The sequence below is a fragment of the Strigops habroptila genome, chromosome 2 (genome assembly GCF_004027225.2).
Source record: "Strigops habroptila isolate Jane chromosome 2, bStrHab1.2.pri, whole genome shotgun sequence".
Lineage (NCBI taxonomy): Eukaryota > Metazoa > Chordata > Aves > Psittaciformes > Psittacidae > Strigops > Strigops habroptila.
In genome coordinates, this window is record NC_044278.2 from 99,295,008 (window position 1) to 99,313,649 (window position 18,642).

Here is an 18,642-nt window from a genome sequence, read left to right on the forward strand (position 1 = left end):
TTTCCCTTAACAGATTGCAGATTAGAAGAATTTAAAGCATGGACAGTTCATCCAGAAGACCTAGGATGACCAAGTCCAACAGTACTGCAAAATATTTTCATGTTATATAAAAAGATAATAATTTTTATTAGTATTATTTTTAATTGGAAGAGAATACATACACATATTAAGTTTAGCACCAATGAATGGTAACTGTGTACTGTAAAAAGTAGCTACATACCAGTTTTTCAAAAGAACAAATAACATTTGCAGAAAATTGTAGATAATGGAAGAAAAATGTTTGCGTACCAAATTATACAGAAATTTATACCCATAAATCTAAGTAATGAAGTGTAGAAGTTTATTAAAATTGCACTTTTGCAAATACTATGGCAACTTACGTTTAAACTTTTCATTTGCTCCTAAATTTGAATGTGGAGGCAAAAAGTAAACTACAAAATAAGAATACAGAAAACCGCAGGTACCATCAACTTCTATCATCAAAAATTGATGCTGCCTATTTTATATAATGTGACACTTCAAGCAAACTTGGCACGAATATATGTCTTTAGTTTTCCTACTTGGAAAAAAGTAAATTTATTGTTGCTGGCAGGATGATACGGATGAAATAACCAGGATGAATTGAGGAGGGAAGGGGAGAAAGAGGAGCCAAGAAATCAGATACATTCAATGAGCCTTCAAACTCACTTCACCAGTAGGGATAAATAATTTAATCAACTCAGCTTCATTTTTTTTCCTGGCTCCCTAGTGCAATAGGCAGATATTAAAAAATAAAACTTTAAAATTCATGAGCAGTTGTGTGTGGAAGAACCATCACTATATCATAAGAAATACAAAGTGATATCAATGCAAGCACTTTGTGTGTATATGCATCTGCACGTGCATTTTAACTCCACTTTTCACCACATGAAATTATTGGTGAAATTTATATATGGCAATTTTGTTCTTTTTTCTGTTTTATTTTCAAATCACATTTGGGGGACATGGGTGCGTACTTGCAGTCAAAGATTTTCAACATCATTTGGCTTTTTGGCTAATATGAGCACTATCTGACAAGGCACTGTAGTTTGAAAGATGGGAAGTAACAAGCAGAGTTCCACGACTACTGTTATAGTACTCCTAATTAGGGGTAAGTATCTAGAAAACAGTAATTCGGTAAAAGTCACCAATATCATATGGTACCATTATCACGACAAATAATCAATCATCATTTTAATGAGGTGATTTTAATCCCAATTTTCCGAAACAACTCAATACATATAAAAATAGAACTCAGTGATGAAAAAGTGTACCTTCCTTTTATAATTTATGAAGGACACGTTAATAACTACAGAGGAAAACTAACTGCAGTAAGTGGTCAGAAGCTTCGAAAATATTCATATTTAGTGTCATATTTAGCCAAATAGATAATAATTTTCAGAATCTAAACCAAACCACCGACTTCGTGTCATGCTAAACGATCGAGTCACCTAAGCAGCCACATTTCAGTGGCTGATTGGTGTCAGCGATGCCTAAATCCACAAATCTCCAAACTATCAAATGTTTATTGTGTATGTGTGAAATGAAACGATACAGTGAAGTTAATAGCAACCTTCGCTGCTAGACATCACCCAGCCAAAGCTAAAGCTAGTGTTTCCTACAGCCACCAAGATACAGTAAATACATATAACCTGCAGTACTTGATACTGTAGGTTGATCTTAGCATTATACACTGAAACCTCTGATTTAGGATATAAGACGTAATTTTAATTTAAATTAATTTTGCCATATTATGAAAATTAAGCCTTCTGACAGCTTAAAGGTACGACCTGTCGACTTCTGCCTGCAGCAATTGGATTTACCGAGCTAAAACCACAGGGCAAAAATAAACAAAACCTCGCCGAAATGCTGCCACCGCCAGCGCGCAGCACCGGTGCGGCCGAGGGGCTGGGACGGGACGGGGAGGGATAGGGAGCCGAGAGGATGGGGGGGGAATGGGGAGCCGACGGGATGGGGAAGGGATGGAGAGACGACGGGATGGAGAGGGATGGGGAGCCATGCGGTTGGGGAGGGGATGGGGAGCCGAGGGACTGAGGAGAGATAGGGAACCAAGGGGCTGGAGCCAGGATGGTGAGCTGAGGAGCTGGGAAAGGGCTGGGGAGCCCAGGGGCCGCCGCAGGGACGGGCTGCTCCCCCGGCGGAGATGGGCGGAAGGCACAAAGTTTTGCCCGCCCGCTTAAACTTTCGTTTTTACACGGCTCCGGTATGTAACCTCGCGGGGAAGGAGCTCTTTCTTATTTAAATCGCAAAGAAGCCGCCCCGACCAGGCAGGGCCGGAGGTTTCGCGACGGCCGGCTCCGAGGCCGAGCGGCTGCCGCCGCGCCGGGGCGGGGACCAGGGCCCCGGCCAGCACCGCTGCCGGCCTCCCTCACCCCACGCGGTCCCCGGGACCCGCCCGCCAGAGTTGGACCCAACTTCGCCGCTTTTCCTTCCTCCGCATAGCCCGGCCGTGCCCTGCTCCGGCGAAAGCTGCACCCGCGTCTGAGGGCAGGGCGCGACAGGCATCGCCCCCGGCCCTGAGGGGCGGGCGGGGGAAGGGGGGTCACCCGAGTCCCATCGGCGGGGGCAGTGGGGCGGGATGTGCGGAGCCGGCTGGGTGCCTCCTCCTCCCCGCCCGCCGACGGGGCCCGCGGCGGTGCTACCGAGCCGGCTGCCGGACAGGGGGGAGATGGCCGGTCCCCAACCCCGCCGCGTCCCCTGCCGCCGTGGCAGGTTCCCCGCGCTCCCGGGGGCAGCCGCCGGTAAGAGCAGCGGGGGACGGCGGCGGCGGGGAGGCGCCCGGCTGTCCCCTCGGACCCAGCCAGGAGCCCCGTAAGTGCCTGCTCGGGGAAGGCGGGGGGAGCCCGGATCCCGGGCGGCGGTTCGGGGGCCGCCGGGACCGGTGCAGTGTATCTCTGCCGCCGCCGGCCACGCCGCGGCCGGGGGGAGCAATGTGTGTCGCGCCGCCTGGCCGGGAAACTACCCGGAGGAGGGAGAAGAGCTGGCAGGAAACCAGCTCCTCTTCGCCCGAGCAGCCAGAAAGCGGCCGCCTCTCCGCCGTCGGCCAGGGGGCTGCGGCCGGGGAGAGGAAAAGCTGCTTCGGGACGAGCTGTCACCTGCAGTTCCTCAGCGAGGCGCCCCAAGACAGCCCCAGCCCTGCTTCACGAATGGGAAGAAAATGATTCCCGCATCAGCTTCCTCCTGGGAAGCGGCACGGGCAGCACCCGTACAAACGCCAGACCGAGTGAGCCAAGCACGAAGTCAGAAATTCTCCGCTCTGTCCAATAAAGTTGGTCGCATTAATACGGTGTATAAATGTCGTGAAATGTTCTTTGCGATATGCCTGTGACAGTGACTTTAAGAATTAGTAATCGGGCAGTGGATTCAAGATTCCAAGCGATTAAAAGCTTTGCTCATGTATACACACACACACACACATATATATATATATAAAATTAAGGGTTCTCTTTAAGTGAAGCTCGGCAAATGCTGCAAAACAGAAGACTGCCACTCCAGCTTCTTTGCAAATAAAGGTCCCGGTTCCTAACACTTAAAGTACCGAAGGCGAAATTTGCTAATTACGCATCACACACACGAAACCCCAAACTGTCAGACTAGTAGCATACCAGCATGTTTGCAGTCGCTAGCATGCCTCCCGTGTGCACATTTACTAAACGCAGCTTGCTAGCAGAGCTTGCTATACGATAAATCGTCCAGGTTTGAAATTAATAGATACTTATAGTAGCGCCTCAAAAAACAGCTAAGCATCCACTCTTCACAACATATTGGAGCGCTATTCGCAATATAAAAACAAAGCTAACAACTGGCATATGAGATTTACCGTTCGTATCTGCTACTTGATTTCTGGAGGGAACGTGAAAAAGACCTGACAGGTAAGTTTAGCGATTGATTCTCCCTTGCAAGGTACAAACACAAAAAGCCAGGCAGAGACAATGCCGAAATGCATTAAACCTCAAAATCGATTAGAGTCCGTCAGAAGATCTTTTAGAACAATACAAATCGCGGACTTTTGCGTGATACTTTATTCCAAAGAACACTAAATTTGCCGTGAATCTGCTGCCTTGTTCACTGGCCGATTCACGAGAGGAAAAAATCCCCAACAACTTCTCTCTTGCAGTTAGAAGCAACTATCAGGAGGAAAGGACAGCGTGATGTGCCGCCGAGTGTGAGTTAATGACCTTACGTCTCTGCTCCCGCAGGAGCGAGCCCGGTGTGTGGCTTCCGAGGTGGGGGACGCCCAGGAATACACCTGCACCCGCGCCGCGGCCGGGAGGGGGACACGGCGTGCTCACTGCGGAGCGGCACCCTTCTGCCGAGTCCCTTCGAAACGTCAATACCCTGCACGTTACACCCGAAGGAGAGCGATTTCTCTCGATTTCCGAGCGCACAGATGATCGGGGCGGTTTTTCTGCCAGTAACCTTCTACCTTTGTGTATGTGCCTGTGTGCGTGTGTGTGTATACATATCTATCTCCTAGCGAGGGATTAATTAGCAGGGTTTGAGCTGAAAGAGGCTGCAGTGACGAGCCCAGTGGCGATTGGCCGCCCGCCTGCCTGGCCCTGCCTTTATAATTTCCACACGAGTGCGTCTGGGCTCTTATACAAACCAACAGCCAGCTTCTTCTGACATATACACACACACACACACGGCACTTTTTTTTCCCCCACCACCTGATTAACCACCCTGCATACACACAGTGATTACTACGGAAAAACATAAATAAATACGAAGAGGTTTTATTATTTTGACTACTGGAAGCCTCGCTGTGTCTCAGTGCAACTTTTGTTTTTCTTGCTGCGGGGGAAGGTGCAGCTCTCGATGCTTTCCTCTCACTTACGGACCCTTTAAAAAAAGGGGGAGGAAAAATATCGCCCCCTCCAGTCCCCCGCCCCCCCCTCCCCCCCCCCCGGCACACACACTTCAAGACGGCTGATCTAAAAAAGCAGGAAGAGAGCATCTGAGGAGCAGCAGCCCCGGCGCATTTTGAAAAACATTTGTTACATTTCAGAGTGCGGCAGCCTGTTTCTCCTCTGAAGTTGGCTCCAGCCTTAGCAGCCGCATTGGATCCCACAGCCTATTGCGAGACTCCGGTATACAACCCGGATCTCTGCCCCAACATGATCGCGGCCCAGGCCAAGCTGGTGTATCACTTGAATAAATACTACAACGAGAAATGCCAAGCCAGGAAAGCTGCCATCGCCAAAACGATCCGAGAAGTCTGCAAAGTGGTGTCAGACGTGCTGAAGGAGGTGGAGGTGCAGGAGCCTCGCTTCATCAGTTCCTTGAACGAGATGGACAATCGCTACGAGGGGTTGGAAGTTATCTCCCCCACGGAGTTTGAAGTCGTGCTGTACCTGAACCAAATGGGGGTGTTCAACTTCGTGGACGACGGCTCCTTGCCGGGCTGCGCTGTGTTAAAGTTAAGCGACGGGCGCAAGAGGAGTATGTCCCTCTGGGTGGAGTTCATCACGGCGTCTGGCTACCTCTCCGCTCGCAAAATCCGGTCCAGATTTCAGACTCTGGTGGCTCAAGCCGTGGATAAGTGCAGTTACAGAGACGTGGTAAAGATGGTGGCGGACACCAGCGAAGTAAAGCTGAGGATCAGGGACCGGTACGTGGTGCAGATCACTCCGGCGTTCAAGTGCACGGGGATCTGGCCGCGGAGCGCTGCCCACTGGCCGCTCCCCCACATCCCCTGGCCAGGACCCAACAGGGTGGCCGAGGTCAAGGCGGAAGGCTTCAACCTCTTGTCCAAGGAGTGCCACTCTCTGGCCGGCAAGCAGAGCTCGGCGGAGAGCGATGCCTGGGTGCTGCAGTTCGCGGAAGCCGAGAACAGACTGCAGATGGGCGGCTGCAGGAAGAAATGCCTCTCTATCCTCAAAACCTTACGGGACCGTCACCTGGAGCTGCCGGGCCAGCCCCTGAATAATTATCACATGAAGACTCTGGTCTCCTACGAGTGCGAAAAGCATCCCCGCGAATCGGACTGGGACGAGTCGTGCCTGGGGGACCGGCTCAACGGGATTTTACTGCAGCTCATCTCCTGCCTCCAGTGCAGGAGGTGCCCGCATTACTTCTTGCCCAACTTAGACCTCTTTCAGGGCAAACCTCACTCGGCCCTGGAAAACGCGGCCAAACAAACGTGGCGACTGGCTAGGGAAATACTTACCAACCCGAAAAGTTTGGAGAAACTTTAGAGGGTAACTATAAAACCGGCCCGAGCGACAAATCTGCTTATTTCCCGATGAAGTTTAAGCTGCCTGTTCGAAAAGTCAAATGTTTCTACTTGACAATGCAAATACTGTTCTCTTTTAAAAAGGAATATAGCTTAGGCTCTTCAGAAAGAAAAGCAAATGACAAAGCCAAGTATCGTTCCTCTCTTATCTTCGTCACAATTTTGCAGTTCCCCGTGAAAGAAAAAAAAAAAAAAAAAGGGAAAACAATAATAATAAAAAGTATGTTCCCTAGAAAATTGGCCGTAATTTAACATGATTGTGACCATTCTGCCTAGAAACGGTACCAACGGATTATAACAAATCCCAGTATTTTTATGTAAACCCTCTGTGAGTAAAAGCTATTTGGATATGCCATCTGAACAAACCCTAATGTACCTTTGATTTGTATCAAATATTGTGATCTTACACTGTCTTTGAAATTGTGGATGTTGGTGTTTTGTGATTTGGTGAACGGAAGTTAAATTGCCATTTTGGATACTTCAAGGACATTTTCTGCTAAAGAGAAGATACCATTAAAAAAGGTAGATTTTATCACGGTACTTTTGTTAATTGTCTTTGGAAGTGTCTGAACTTAACAAGTTTACATATTTCGTTTCATATATATTGCTTGGTCTATTCTAACATTCCATAAATATACTTGAAATGTTATTTAAATATATTCAAAAGAAATTTGGATTCTGCTTATATAATAACGCTTGAATATTGGAATTATATATTTGAAAATGCACTTGAAATACACTGGATAATTACCTTTTGTGATTTAGATTTAAATTTCTGTTGCTGATTTATTTAATTACAAGCTAATAAATGAAGTAAAATGCATATGGGTAAGCGTTTCAATACCGGCTCAAGTTTTCTACTTGAAAAATCAGAGGCAGCTATGTTTTGTGAATTTTGCCTTCCTGTGGATAGTTGCTTAAACCCTGTAAAGCTGAAAACTTGAGGGCAGCCGCCTGATTTTTGCATTTTTAATAGTTTTGTAGAACAGGGAATTATTAGTACTCCAGACATATTAGAATTTAGATCCAGATGACCATCAGCATCTGTCAGACACCGATGTTGTTATTAATGCAGTAACACTTTTTCAGCCGTCAGAAAAGAAATCTGGTTTTGAAAGGTTTACTATACGGCACTGATGTGTTTGTGCTCGGTGTTGAACAAAGCTGAGGAAACACGTTTCCCTGCAGTAGCCAGTGTACCGAGTAAGCCGAGCAACGAGCCTGATAAAACTCACGTTTTCGCACAAGTAGTAATAAAGAAGAAAACAAAATTTATAGGTGAAAGGTTCAAGCCGGCACCAATAAAGTGAAAAACAATATTACTTCTGACCTACAAATCCGTTATGAATGTGATAAGATTGCCAGCTGCACTCCTAGAAATCAAGCCCCTGTGCTCCCAGGGTATTCAGAGGGAATAACATGTGTGTGCCTAGAGAACTGCAAGCGATCCAACATCGCCTCTCCATACCGCAGTGCCTGGTCCTTTTCACTGTGCCTTTATTTAAAACGGCTTTAAAATCAAAACGCGGAATCACAACGCGGAATCGGTTTAGTACCCTGACAGTCAACAAGTGCTGAAAGAGGCCGATCGCCTGTGTAACATCCACCAGCAACTGTTTCCAGTGGGAAATATTTCCCTAACGAAACCGTTATCCCAAGTGATTCTGACAGTTGTTGTTTCTCCCCAGCACTGCAAAGAAAGTTCCAAGTTTGAGAAATTATTCGCCAAAGAGAAATCGCCATATTACAAACATATTCAGACGAGGTCGGTAGAATTTTCTTGGAAATTATTTACGATATTTCTGCAGGAAAAACAAAAAGCAAACAAACCCGAGGTACCTCCCCTATTTTTAATCTTTAACATTTCCCAGCGCAATTTACAGCGATAAGGCTAAAAAAGACTCTGTAACAGACGGCCCCTCCGCACCTCCCTACGCCCCCCCCGCGGCAGCCCCCGCTCCGCGCCCGCGGGAGGAAGCCACGCAAAGGTTTCCGCTCCAGTCACGCACCCCTGCTCTGCGGCGGCTGGGCTGGAGGCTTCCGCGGAGGAGGGGGAGGCGGCGCTGGGGAACTGGTAGTAGTAAATGACTTCAGAAAAAACCCAGAGCTTTCCCAGGAATCAAGTCTTGGGCACATGCCTATTTCCCTTTTCCTTTTCCTTCTTTTCCCTTCCCCTCCCCCCGCCCCGAAAATCAGCATGAACTTGCATTTCAGCAGTCAGAGTGTTTACAAAATGCGCCGTATTTTCTTACACGGAAACTAACGTTATTGAAATAACGGGATTCTACGATATCCTCGGAAGGGCTAAAACGCTCCGCTGTGCCTCGGGAAGGCTGCGGGCTAGGACTGCTGCTCCCTCCAGGGATTTCAGAGCAATTGGCTTAACTACTAAATCTGACCACGTTCATACAAAGGCACCGAGCGAAAGGCTGTTGGAAAACGCGCACGCTGCGTAACAGAGGATTTAACATCATTAATACATTGCGCTTTTTTTTTTTTTGCCCTTTTTTTTTTTTTTAATAAAACGCAGCGAGAGGCGGCAGACGGGAGTTTGGAGCGGGGGGAAGGGCAGCCCCGGCGCACGTGTGCAGGGACCACGACCGGGAACAGGACCGGGGATAGAGATGAACATGAGGAGGGGGACAGGGCCGCCCGCCGGCCGCACTCACCTTGGGGTCGATCTTCTTGAAGGCCGGGTCATCCTCGTCCACCTCGAAGTAGATTTCCGTGGTGGTGATGGAGAGCGTCCCCTTGGCCACCACCACGGGGGCTATGAGCTGTGCCGGCGTGCTGAGGACCACAGGGCCTGCAAGGCAAAGCGAAGGTCAGGCTGGAGGCGCCCGGCCGGCCCATCCCGGTGGCCCTTCCCCTCCCCTCCGCCAAGCCAGCGCCCGGCGAGCCCCCTCATAAACGCCGTTTGTAAACCTGCGTGTTTATTCCCCTCCTGCCCGCGGTCAGTGCTTCGAACTCCGCGGTCAGGACAGAGGCGAGTTGGTGAGCTCCGGGGTTGCGAGATAAATCAGCCAGCAGCGAAATTCAGAGGGGTTAGAGTGAAAAATAGCTGCCTCTTAGAAGTAGGTCCCTTCTCTTTTCATGCCCCTTTGCTCCTCGTTAACACTACCGCTGTTTACGTGCGATAGCGGCAACTCGTTACATCCAGCTTCGACCTGGCAGCGATAAGTTCGGGCCGTGCCGGGCGGGCGGCAGAGCAGTCCCCGGTCCGCAGCCCCTGCCCGCCACACCGGCTCTGCGGAGCCTGGGGACATTATTATTAACTCTGGGTCCAGAGTTCAAAAGCATCGCGAAAAATTGTGGGGTTTTTACCTACTTCCACACCAGACGCACACAAAGGCTAGCATCGTTAAATATATTTACGGCAACATCATTTTTATTTCAGCTTCACTTAATCCTCTTAAAATTACGGTAACAATATTTCGCCCAAATATGTTCCATATCGAGATGCTTACACGGGCACTGAAAAGATGGCATGGGGAAAACCTATTATAAAAGGCAGCCTTCTCCGCACAAACTGTTAGGTTTTAACTCAGGGAAGAAAACTTCTGCTTTAATGTGAAAGACAACGGGGATGGATTTTTCACCATCTTATCTTCGATATGAATGCAATCTACTGTTAAAGCTGACGGTGTCCATGTATAAGAAGCTCACCTGCTCTAATTAAAAGATTGAATATAAACCACTTTTCAGGATTTAACCACTAAAGTTTGCATGGTAATTTGTACACACATATATAAACACACATATCCACACGCAGGCACACACACATATCTGATGTACAAATAATAAAGCCTCAGTACTGAGAAGCTGGGTACAAAACGACTGAAGCACCTTTCGGAAACTGGCAAACTGATCAACCCAGTGAATGCTAAAAAGGGTTTGCATGGATAATGCAGTTGTTGAATTCTCCTGTGCCGTAAGGAAGACCTTGCTCAGATGGCAGGGAGGGCCTGCAGGCCCCGGGCACCCCTCTCTCCAGGGATGAAGGCTTTCCATGCTCGGGGAGCACAGCACAGTGGAGGTGAGCCGTGGGCCACACTTGGCACCCAGACCAAGAGCATGGCTGCAACCTCTCCTCCTCCCCCAGTACCCCACACCCGCTTTACTACCAGATCCTGTAAGCAACACTTCCAATTACTCACTTAAACCAAATTAGTCCTATATAGGCACATCTAACTGTCATGTTGTTAACGTTTTACGTTACTGTAACACCCAATTTGAGCCTGTATTCCACAATGTTTTGTCGTTTACTCTGCAAAATAAATAAAGCGGAAGGCACGAGTTACTGTGTATACAAGGAGAAGCTAAAGTGTGTAGTTTCAGTGACAGCTTTCAGCAGCCCAGCGTGGCAGGCTGGATAATATTGATACAAACTCTATTTTCTTTCATTTTATTGTTTTCCATCTCCTAATAAACCAGGGTAGCCTCTTGACCCTAGTCAGCTGATCGGAATCACATGCGCCGGGCTCGCTTTGCTGCTCTCCCTGTCTCGTCTCCATCTTCCCTCCCTCCCTTGGCGGTGAGGAAGGAGCCGAGCCGAGCCGAGCCGAGCCGAGCCGAGCCGAGCCGGGCCGGGCCGGGCCGGGGAAGCCCGGCAGCAGGCTCCAGAGGGCAGGGTGATCGATCCGAAAAGCCGCGTTAAAGCCTCATCAATCTTCATCAAGGCTGCTCGAGTAATTACGCCCGATTCCCTTGTACGATTACAAGTGGATTTGGGTTTCTATTCCCCAGGCCCCCTTTCTTTGTGTTTACTGAAGGGGGGTCTGGGCAGAGCGCGGCTCCCTGCCCTGCAGAAGCACTTGCCTTCTCAGCCACAGCGTCCCAGTCCTCCCCTCGCCCTTCCCTGAGCGCGGCCGGGAGCTGCCGCCCGGCCCGGCGCACGGTGATGGGCTCCCGGGCCTTTGTGCGGGAAGAAAAGTGCCTTCGGAAGATGCGTCCGGGAAACGACCCGATATTCTATCACATTAAGGAGGCGTTTGTGGGCTTTGCTGAATCCCAGAAGGAAGACCATCAATTTAATCCAATTACCTCTTTTCCCTGGTGTTGTGCGGCTAAAATGAAAATAAAGCCACCGCTATTTAGTGGTCAAAAGGCCAAAACCTACAGCCTGACACCCCGGAGAAGACAATAGGTGTCCCCAGGCTGGCGGGTGTGCTAGCGACAGGCACCCCCGCACGGAGGAGGGGGCCAAGCTGCAAAGGCAGGGGTTGGGTGGGGAGGGAGAGGGGACGTTCACTTTTGAGCCCACTGCTGAATGCAGGGGAAATAGGGGGTTTTCTGGCTTCTTCCTCCTCCTCCTCCTCCTCCTCCCGAGAAAAGGCTCCGAGCTCCCAGACCGGTACCTTCACATCTGCCCCGCGTTCTGCTCAAATGACACCCCACATTTGTTGCAATGTAAACATGTCAGATGTGTTAAAATGCAAGAAGGAATAAGCGTTATCGTACTTTCCAGATGATAAAACGTTTATTTTTCCCCCCCCCATTAGCAAAAAAGAAGCAGTGAGCATAATGAACAGTGGTCAAATTACAGGATTTCGGGGGACGGGGTGTTCCAACTAAGTTAAAAAAAGTCTTTGTAGATTTTTTTTTTCCCCCTCCTGAAAGCACAAAATGAAAAAGAAAAAAAAAAGGAAAAGAAAAAGTCGGTATTAAGTGTGTCATTTTTACACTTGTCCTTTGGAAATCTCCAATTACAACTTCCAACTCCATAGCATGTTTAAGGAGCACAGAGTCTTTTTGTTGTAGCCTTCAGGGAGCAAGCCAGCCACTGAGAGAATACGAAATTAATCCACTACAGCTATAGAGAGAGAGGATTATGTTTTAATCCCCTTTGGGATAGTCTCTGGATTTTAAGGATCCGATATTAAAATGTTTACACAGAGCATAATCAAAATAGCGCAGATTTTCCATATGGCACCGCGCTATCGGGAAGCTTTGGGTCTCCTTCCCAACCTCAATTGATAATCTAATGGAACAAAAGCCGGGCACACCTGAGCCAAGAGCCGCAGGACGGGCTCATTTGCATGCGGGAAAGATAACGAGCTCCGGCTACCAGCCTGGCCCGGCCCCTCGGCGGCGGCGAGCTGCGCTTTTCCAGGGGATGTAAATATTCATTCCCAGGGCGGCTGCGAGGGCCGCGCAGCGCAGGGGCCGCACACGAGGCCGCTGCCGGGAGCTCTCCGCGCAGGTCAGGAGCCTCCGGCAATGCGGAGGGCATACCCCTTCCAGCTCCGGAGGAAAAAAGCCAACCTGTGGCTGCTCAGCTTCCCCAGACAGCATGGGGGCTGTGAAGAGGACTCGCGTCCAGGGCGTCTGTCAGCTGCTGGGACTCTTAAGCAAGAGCATCTCTTTTTAAGGATCATTTCGTTGCCTCTTCCCAAGCTCTCTGAAGCGGCCCACAGCAGAGAAGCAGCAACCTAACAAAGAAGTTCTGGCCTTAGAGCAGTAAATCACTTCAGATCCACGGGTCTTGTAATCTGTTCAGAGGGAGAATTTTCTGCTTTGCCTGATCCCTGTGGTCGGCACATGTGATTTACATTTCTAAAATAAACGCTACCGCGCATATACTTTTAAAAATAATATTTTCCTTCCAAAAGTAAATGATCGGGGGATTAGAAGGTCCCAGTGAATAAAAGCAGAATGTAATCTCTCTCCTCCCCTCCGTTAATTTTTGTTAAACAGAGAGTTCAGACCTTGTATTCAGTTCTTTTAGTTGTATCCTAGCTCTTGTATTTTTCAAGTTCAAGTAAAGAAAATCAATGTCAGTGAAAAGTTCTATCAGGTGAACGAGTTTGCTGTCTGCTAAAGCAATACCAGTAAAATTGCACCTCTTACGGAAAACTCAAAAAAAGTGCTATTTTGAACTTGTGATTCAAACATTTTCATTTCCATGAGCAGTCGTTTTTAACTGTAAGAGCTGAAGATATGTTACATTTATGAGCCCACAAATTACACCAGAGGTATATTCTCTGAGACGATTGAGTATAATTACTCCTAAGTAGGATAAGATGTATGCTTTTATACATTGAATTACAAACCCAAGCAATTTACGTGCAGTAGACTTAAAAGTCTAACTTTTAAAATAATATTTTGGTGATTACTTATAGATTAAAAAATACTAGCTGAGAAAAATACTTTGAAAACATATCTGATCAGCTTGACCAATTTAATTTTACAATTTACTGGTTATTCTGAAAAAAAAAAGTGAATATTGTCATGTGTAATTCTTAGCTGACACTGTTTTAAAACAGAAAACATCAATCTTTTTTCATATACTGTTTAACATGGAAAAATATAAAATGGATTAGCTGAAACTAATAAATTTACTATGTAAAATAGTTTGCATAAACTACAATTTGTAATATGATATGATGCTTAAACAAGAATTTTAAATATTAATAATAATAATTAAAAATCACTCACAAGGTACCTGAAATCAGACAACTGAAATTCCCTCAGCACTTTAAAGCCAAGTGTAGTTGACACTGACTTGCATTTAAAATGACTACAAATCCTCATAGTTGAAACAGGTTGTATATAACACACACGCATGCACACAAACCCTGCAGTTTCTTCTAATATAAATCACATAGCAATACAAGCAGAAACAGGTATAGGCACCAGAAGCCTTTGGGAATACCTCTGTAGTCAGGAAAAGATTTCAACCAATTAGCACCATTAATATAATACATGCACTGCCATGTAAATAACAAGCAAATAACATAAGATTCCTAAAAAACCTTATTCACAGAATTTAGTCTTTTTTGTTCCTATTGTCATCATAAATCTGATCCAAACTACCTTTAAAAAGACTTCTGCAGTAAATATACTGAACTTACATGAGGATGGTTGCCCCCAATTTGTTCTCCACCATTGCAGATATGGGGAGTAACTCCCTTCACTCAAACCAGGGCTTTTATAAGAATGTACATACCCAGCTCCCTTTACATATCACTTTGAACAGTTTCAATAAAGAGAATAATTTGCACAACTTTTTGATTGCAGAAACCAGAATCTAAGTCTAAACATGACTATAATCTTGTTTTTCTCCTCCTCCACTGCATAAACCCCCCAATTCCTTCCCTCTGTGTTTAGAGATACCCAAGCTTATTTTGTTGGCTTTTTACTCTTGCGCAATCACATGTTTCATATTGTGAGGGAGGGACTGATTTTTATTGTTTGTTTAAATGTCATTGCCAGTGTGGATAGGCCCCTGATATCCAAAATTTTCCCCACTTTCCCCCCCTTTCCTCCATAAAGCATGTAACACTACTACTAACATCAAAGATCAACTTCAATGGTCTTTTTCAACAACAATAACTAAACAATTACAGCAACTCAATTCTCTTAAGTGGTGCCATAACAGCAAACATATGTGTTTGATTAAAAAGAAAATGTAAATAAAAATAATCTTACATATTAAAATTCTGAATAAAATAGTAAGAAATAAATACATTTTTTAAATGAGAATGTGAAAATAGTGTTACTTAAGAAAAAAAAAAAAGTAATTTTCTCTCAAACACATATACGCCTTCCATATATTTGAATTGACACATGCACCTCCACAGGCAAATTACTATTTTAATTCTATACCTCCCTGCTCATGTTGAAAGGAAAATATAAAATAGTACAATATTCCTAGGAATAAATATCTCTTTCTTATGTTCAAAGTATGATAGAAAGCAACCACTTAATAGAATGGTTACAGAATATGTAGAGACAAGCTCAATACCATAGCAAAGTCAATCTTTTTAGGTATCTTCTCACTGAAGGTCCCATGGAATGATTAGCTGTATGCCTAACAGCCTAAAGCAACTCAGAAAATCATCTTTTGCCTGCTTTTGCAGGTAAAGTCTGATTTACTCTGTGGCATAAATGACAAGGTCTGAACTGTGCTCAAACTCTGAGTGGCTTATGTGGGTTTAGTATTGTTCCAGGATGTGTTCGAGCACCAACCTGACAGATGATCAAGTATTAATAATAACCAAGATTCCCCTTAATGGTTTACAGCTGGCCAGAAACTCAAATGTTTGGGATAGAGACCTCACTACTGCGATGCATATATTTGCCACTTAAAATTAGATTCATACAGAGTGCTCTGCCTGAAGCTATACATAAGAAGGATTGAGTAAATTAAGCTGGTTTGGAAATTAAGACCTTGATTGTTAAGCAGTGCATCCGGATGTGAGTATACTACACTAATGCACTATGACCCACACGAGCTTCCTCTTCATTTACAGGTAAAATTTAAGGTATTTTTTTCAACCTAGAAAACCTTACGTGATGCTGAACACATCCACATAAGTGATAGGTTTTCTCTCTGAGAGAGCCACTATATCTGTCTATTTAATCAAAAGGTAACAGAAAAAAACATACCTTAGAAAAGCATATTTAATTTTGGAAGAAAAAAGGAGAAAGCAGAGAGAGCATCCTGCTACAGCAGTATGCCACCAAAACAGGAACTCACTGTAATGAGTCGGGAACAAGAGGGATCAAATTCCAGCTGTCAGTCTGAGTGAACTAGACTTGACAAGCATCTCATACAGTCCAGCTTGTGTACCTGGGCATGCCAATAGAGCTCAATTGATTAGAAATGAAATGAATGATGTGAGCCCTCAGCTTTCATTTTGGAAATGAAAGTCTTCATTCTGGAAAAGCTCTTCAGGATAAACTGTAAGCCTTATTCTTCTTGAGACTGTAGTGAAGGGAATTGTTATGTTCAGATAGCCTGTGATATTTTAAAGCACACTTATTTTGTTAGCTACTTCTATATGTGTGTTTGGAGAAAGAAATAAGTTGTTGAATCAGCATATAATTTGCTAGGTGCATTTTGAAGAATCACCTGAGATGGAACTGTTGTAACCTCAAAATTTTTTGAAAATATGACTATCTCTAAACACCACCAGAACCAACAGAGAATGTTTTCTAGTGGCAACTGTATCTACTGGTTGATTGAATGTTTTGCTGCTTTTCCACAGTTAGGGAACTTCTGAAGACTCTTTCACAAAGATTCTCTGGTATCTAATAAAAAGGAGAGCCAATGTGGCAGGCTCTGCCATGTAGGATTCTTCCTTTCCCTTTACAACCTGATTTCACTGCAGGAATTTTATTGCTTCTGAAATCCTTACTCCTGTGTTAAAGTTTGCTCAAAATGGCTTCCAGGTTCAGATGTTACAAAGATAGAGGCTGACAGAGGATGCTCACATAAACCTTGTTTCTTTAGAAAGCCAAGCTAAAAGCACTCGTGTAACAGGCTACCAGTGAGGACTGTTCAAATGCACTTGATGAGGCTGCTTCTCGTGCAATCTCTGGCTAACAAAACCAAACTGTCTTCTTGATGGCTTTTTTTTTTTTGCTTGCTTCTTATAACAGCAGTGGTGAAAAAAACCCCAAACAAACCCAAACAAAAAACAAACCCAAAACCAACAAAAGGGCAAAAAAGCAAAAATCCTGTCCAGAGGTCAATGAAAGTGCTTAGGTTAAACATAGGTTAGTACAGTTCGGGATAAATTCCTACCACTAATCTATGCAGGTCCATCCCTGTACGTTCTTACAAAGATTGCAGGGATTTATATATGGGAACCAACTGCATAGTGAAGATGAAATAAGGTGCAGAACGGTGGAATCTGTCTCCTTATGCCTAGGCCTTTCCTTCTTCTATGGTTTACTCACTCTCTCTGTTATTTATGTATATATTTATCTCTCCATATATCAGGTAGCTCATCAGCTTGCCCTTTGATAAACTAACAAGCTCCATCCAGGGGGACCTCAGGACAAGGGAGAAGCTACAGACTTATGTATCAGGCAAGTGTGCAGTCGAAGGCCCTATTGTAGTCTAATTTTGCAGTCTTAAATAAAAAGAGTTTTGGAAGTTATGGGAAAAAAAAAAAGAAATTTAAACAGAGCACATGAAGTACTCAGAAACATTCAGAAATACAAAACAATGAAGTTTGAACAATTTCATTTTAAAGCTTGGAAAGCAGGAAATCTGGCTGCCATTTTAAAAGCTGAAGATGCTAAGCTGAAGATGCTCAGACCTAGAGTGTGGTGCAATAAGGTACAAACGGAAGAGCTCTTCAAAGCTGTGCTTAGAAGCACTATCATATATGACTGACAACCACCTTATAAAATATTAAGCTATTTTGGATAGTAATGTGGAAAAAATTATTAGTATAAACACTGAGGTGTCTAAAAATAGAATGTTACAGAAACTGTAGGGCTTTTTTTTTTTTTTGTAATGTGAAAGCCAACTACGTATCGAAAGTATAACTGTTTTCAGTCTATGCCTGAATTCATCCTCTAAATTAAACTCATACAAATATGTTTTTCTTTTTTTATACTTAGACTTGAAGATCAAAATCTGAACATATAATAAGCAGAAACTATGGAAATCTGACTGAATTAGATTTCCATGTTTGGAAGTACAAGGATTATGTGGTTACATGCTTACCATAAGGGAAAAAGAATCGCTCTTCTTCCACATTCCTGTCCCTTCACCAAAGAAACAACCCCCTGAAATGAAATTCCTATCTTGAATACTAATTTGCAAGAAAAATTGAGTTTGAGGGGAGAAAACTACTCAGTAGTGCATGCTGAATTCAGCAAACAGTTTCCACTGGGAAGCTTGAAAAACTAGGAAAAATATTTAGACTTTTTCTGGCGTTTTCTAATGAAACTTTGCTATTTAACTGACATATTTGTGTGTACACATGTACATACATTTTTCTTAAAGAAAAAAGCATAAAACATGGAGCTTAAGGTACCTTAGCCACCTCCAGAAAGAAAAAGAGAAAGACAGTGCAAGGCAGAGGAGAGAGAGGAAATGGGAAAAAAAGAAAGAAAGTAACTAGTACCTCAGACTCTGGAAGCCTCAGAGGTGCAAGCTGTTGTGGGCAGAGAGAATTATGAGAAGGCATCACTGCGTACTTGTTACAGTCCTTCCTAGGCTTCCCCTGTGGTTGCTGCTTTCTGCCCTCAGGACCCCCCAAGATCATCAGAGCTACTGCTATACAGGTGGCAACCGCTGCAGTGGAAGGAGAGGACGTGATGGGTGGCAGGTCTCTCTCAGCCTCTCAGGAGAGGACACACCAGGGAGAGAGGAGAAGGGTTGGAGGTGGAAGATGAGACCACTCTCAGAATCACTGTCATGTTTTGCTCTCCAGGAGTTGAGAGGGATGAAGATGATTCTTCTCCTCTCCTCCAAAACCTCCCGGGTAGGCTGGAGGTAATATAATGTGCTATTTGGTGCTTTCTTTCAACTTATTACTGATAATGTATCAAAACTTTCTCTGGTTGGCCCCAAATTAATGATGTGGGGTTTTTTTTCTCTTGCAAAACTGACTAATTTCAAAATC

At 45.1% G+C, this 18,642-nt stretch overlaps 2 protein-coding genes across 8 annotated transcripts in view; one reads left to right on the forward strand and one right to left on the reverse strand.

The window, feature by feature from the left end:
- The window catches only part of NBEA (neurobeachin), a 508,722-nt gene that overhangs the window by 146,550 nt on the left and 343,530 nt on the right, over nucleotides 1–18,642 (reverse strand). For all 7 annotated transcript variants that reach the window (XM_030475974.1, XM_030475972.1, XM_030475969.1 and 4 more), the window contains one exon: nucleotides 8,944–9,080. In XM_030475974.1, coding sequence (XP_030331834.1) covers nucleotides 8,944–9,080 — 137 coding nt within the window. The remainder of the gene's footprint in view (nucleotides 1–8,943; nucleotides 9,081–18,642) is intronic.
- Nucleotides 4,658–7,097, forward strand: MAB21L1 (mab-21 like 1). Its single transcript, XM_030475976.1, has one exon. The coding sequence runs from the start codon at nucleotides 5,157–5,159 to the stop codon at nucleotides 6,234–6,236; it is 1,080 nt and encodes a 359-aa protein (XP_030331836.1). The 5' UTR covers nucleotides 4,658–5,156; the 3' UTR covers nucleotides 6,237–7,097.

What these genes read in the sequence shown, in the direction of transcription:
- MAB21L1 (XM_030475976.1), top strand. Translation starts at nt 5,157, where the DNA reads ATGATCGCGGCCCAGGCCAAGCTGGTGTATCACTTGAATAAATACTAC.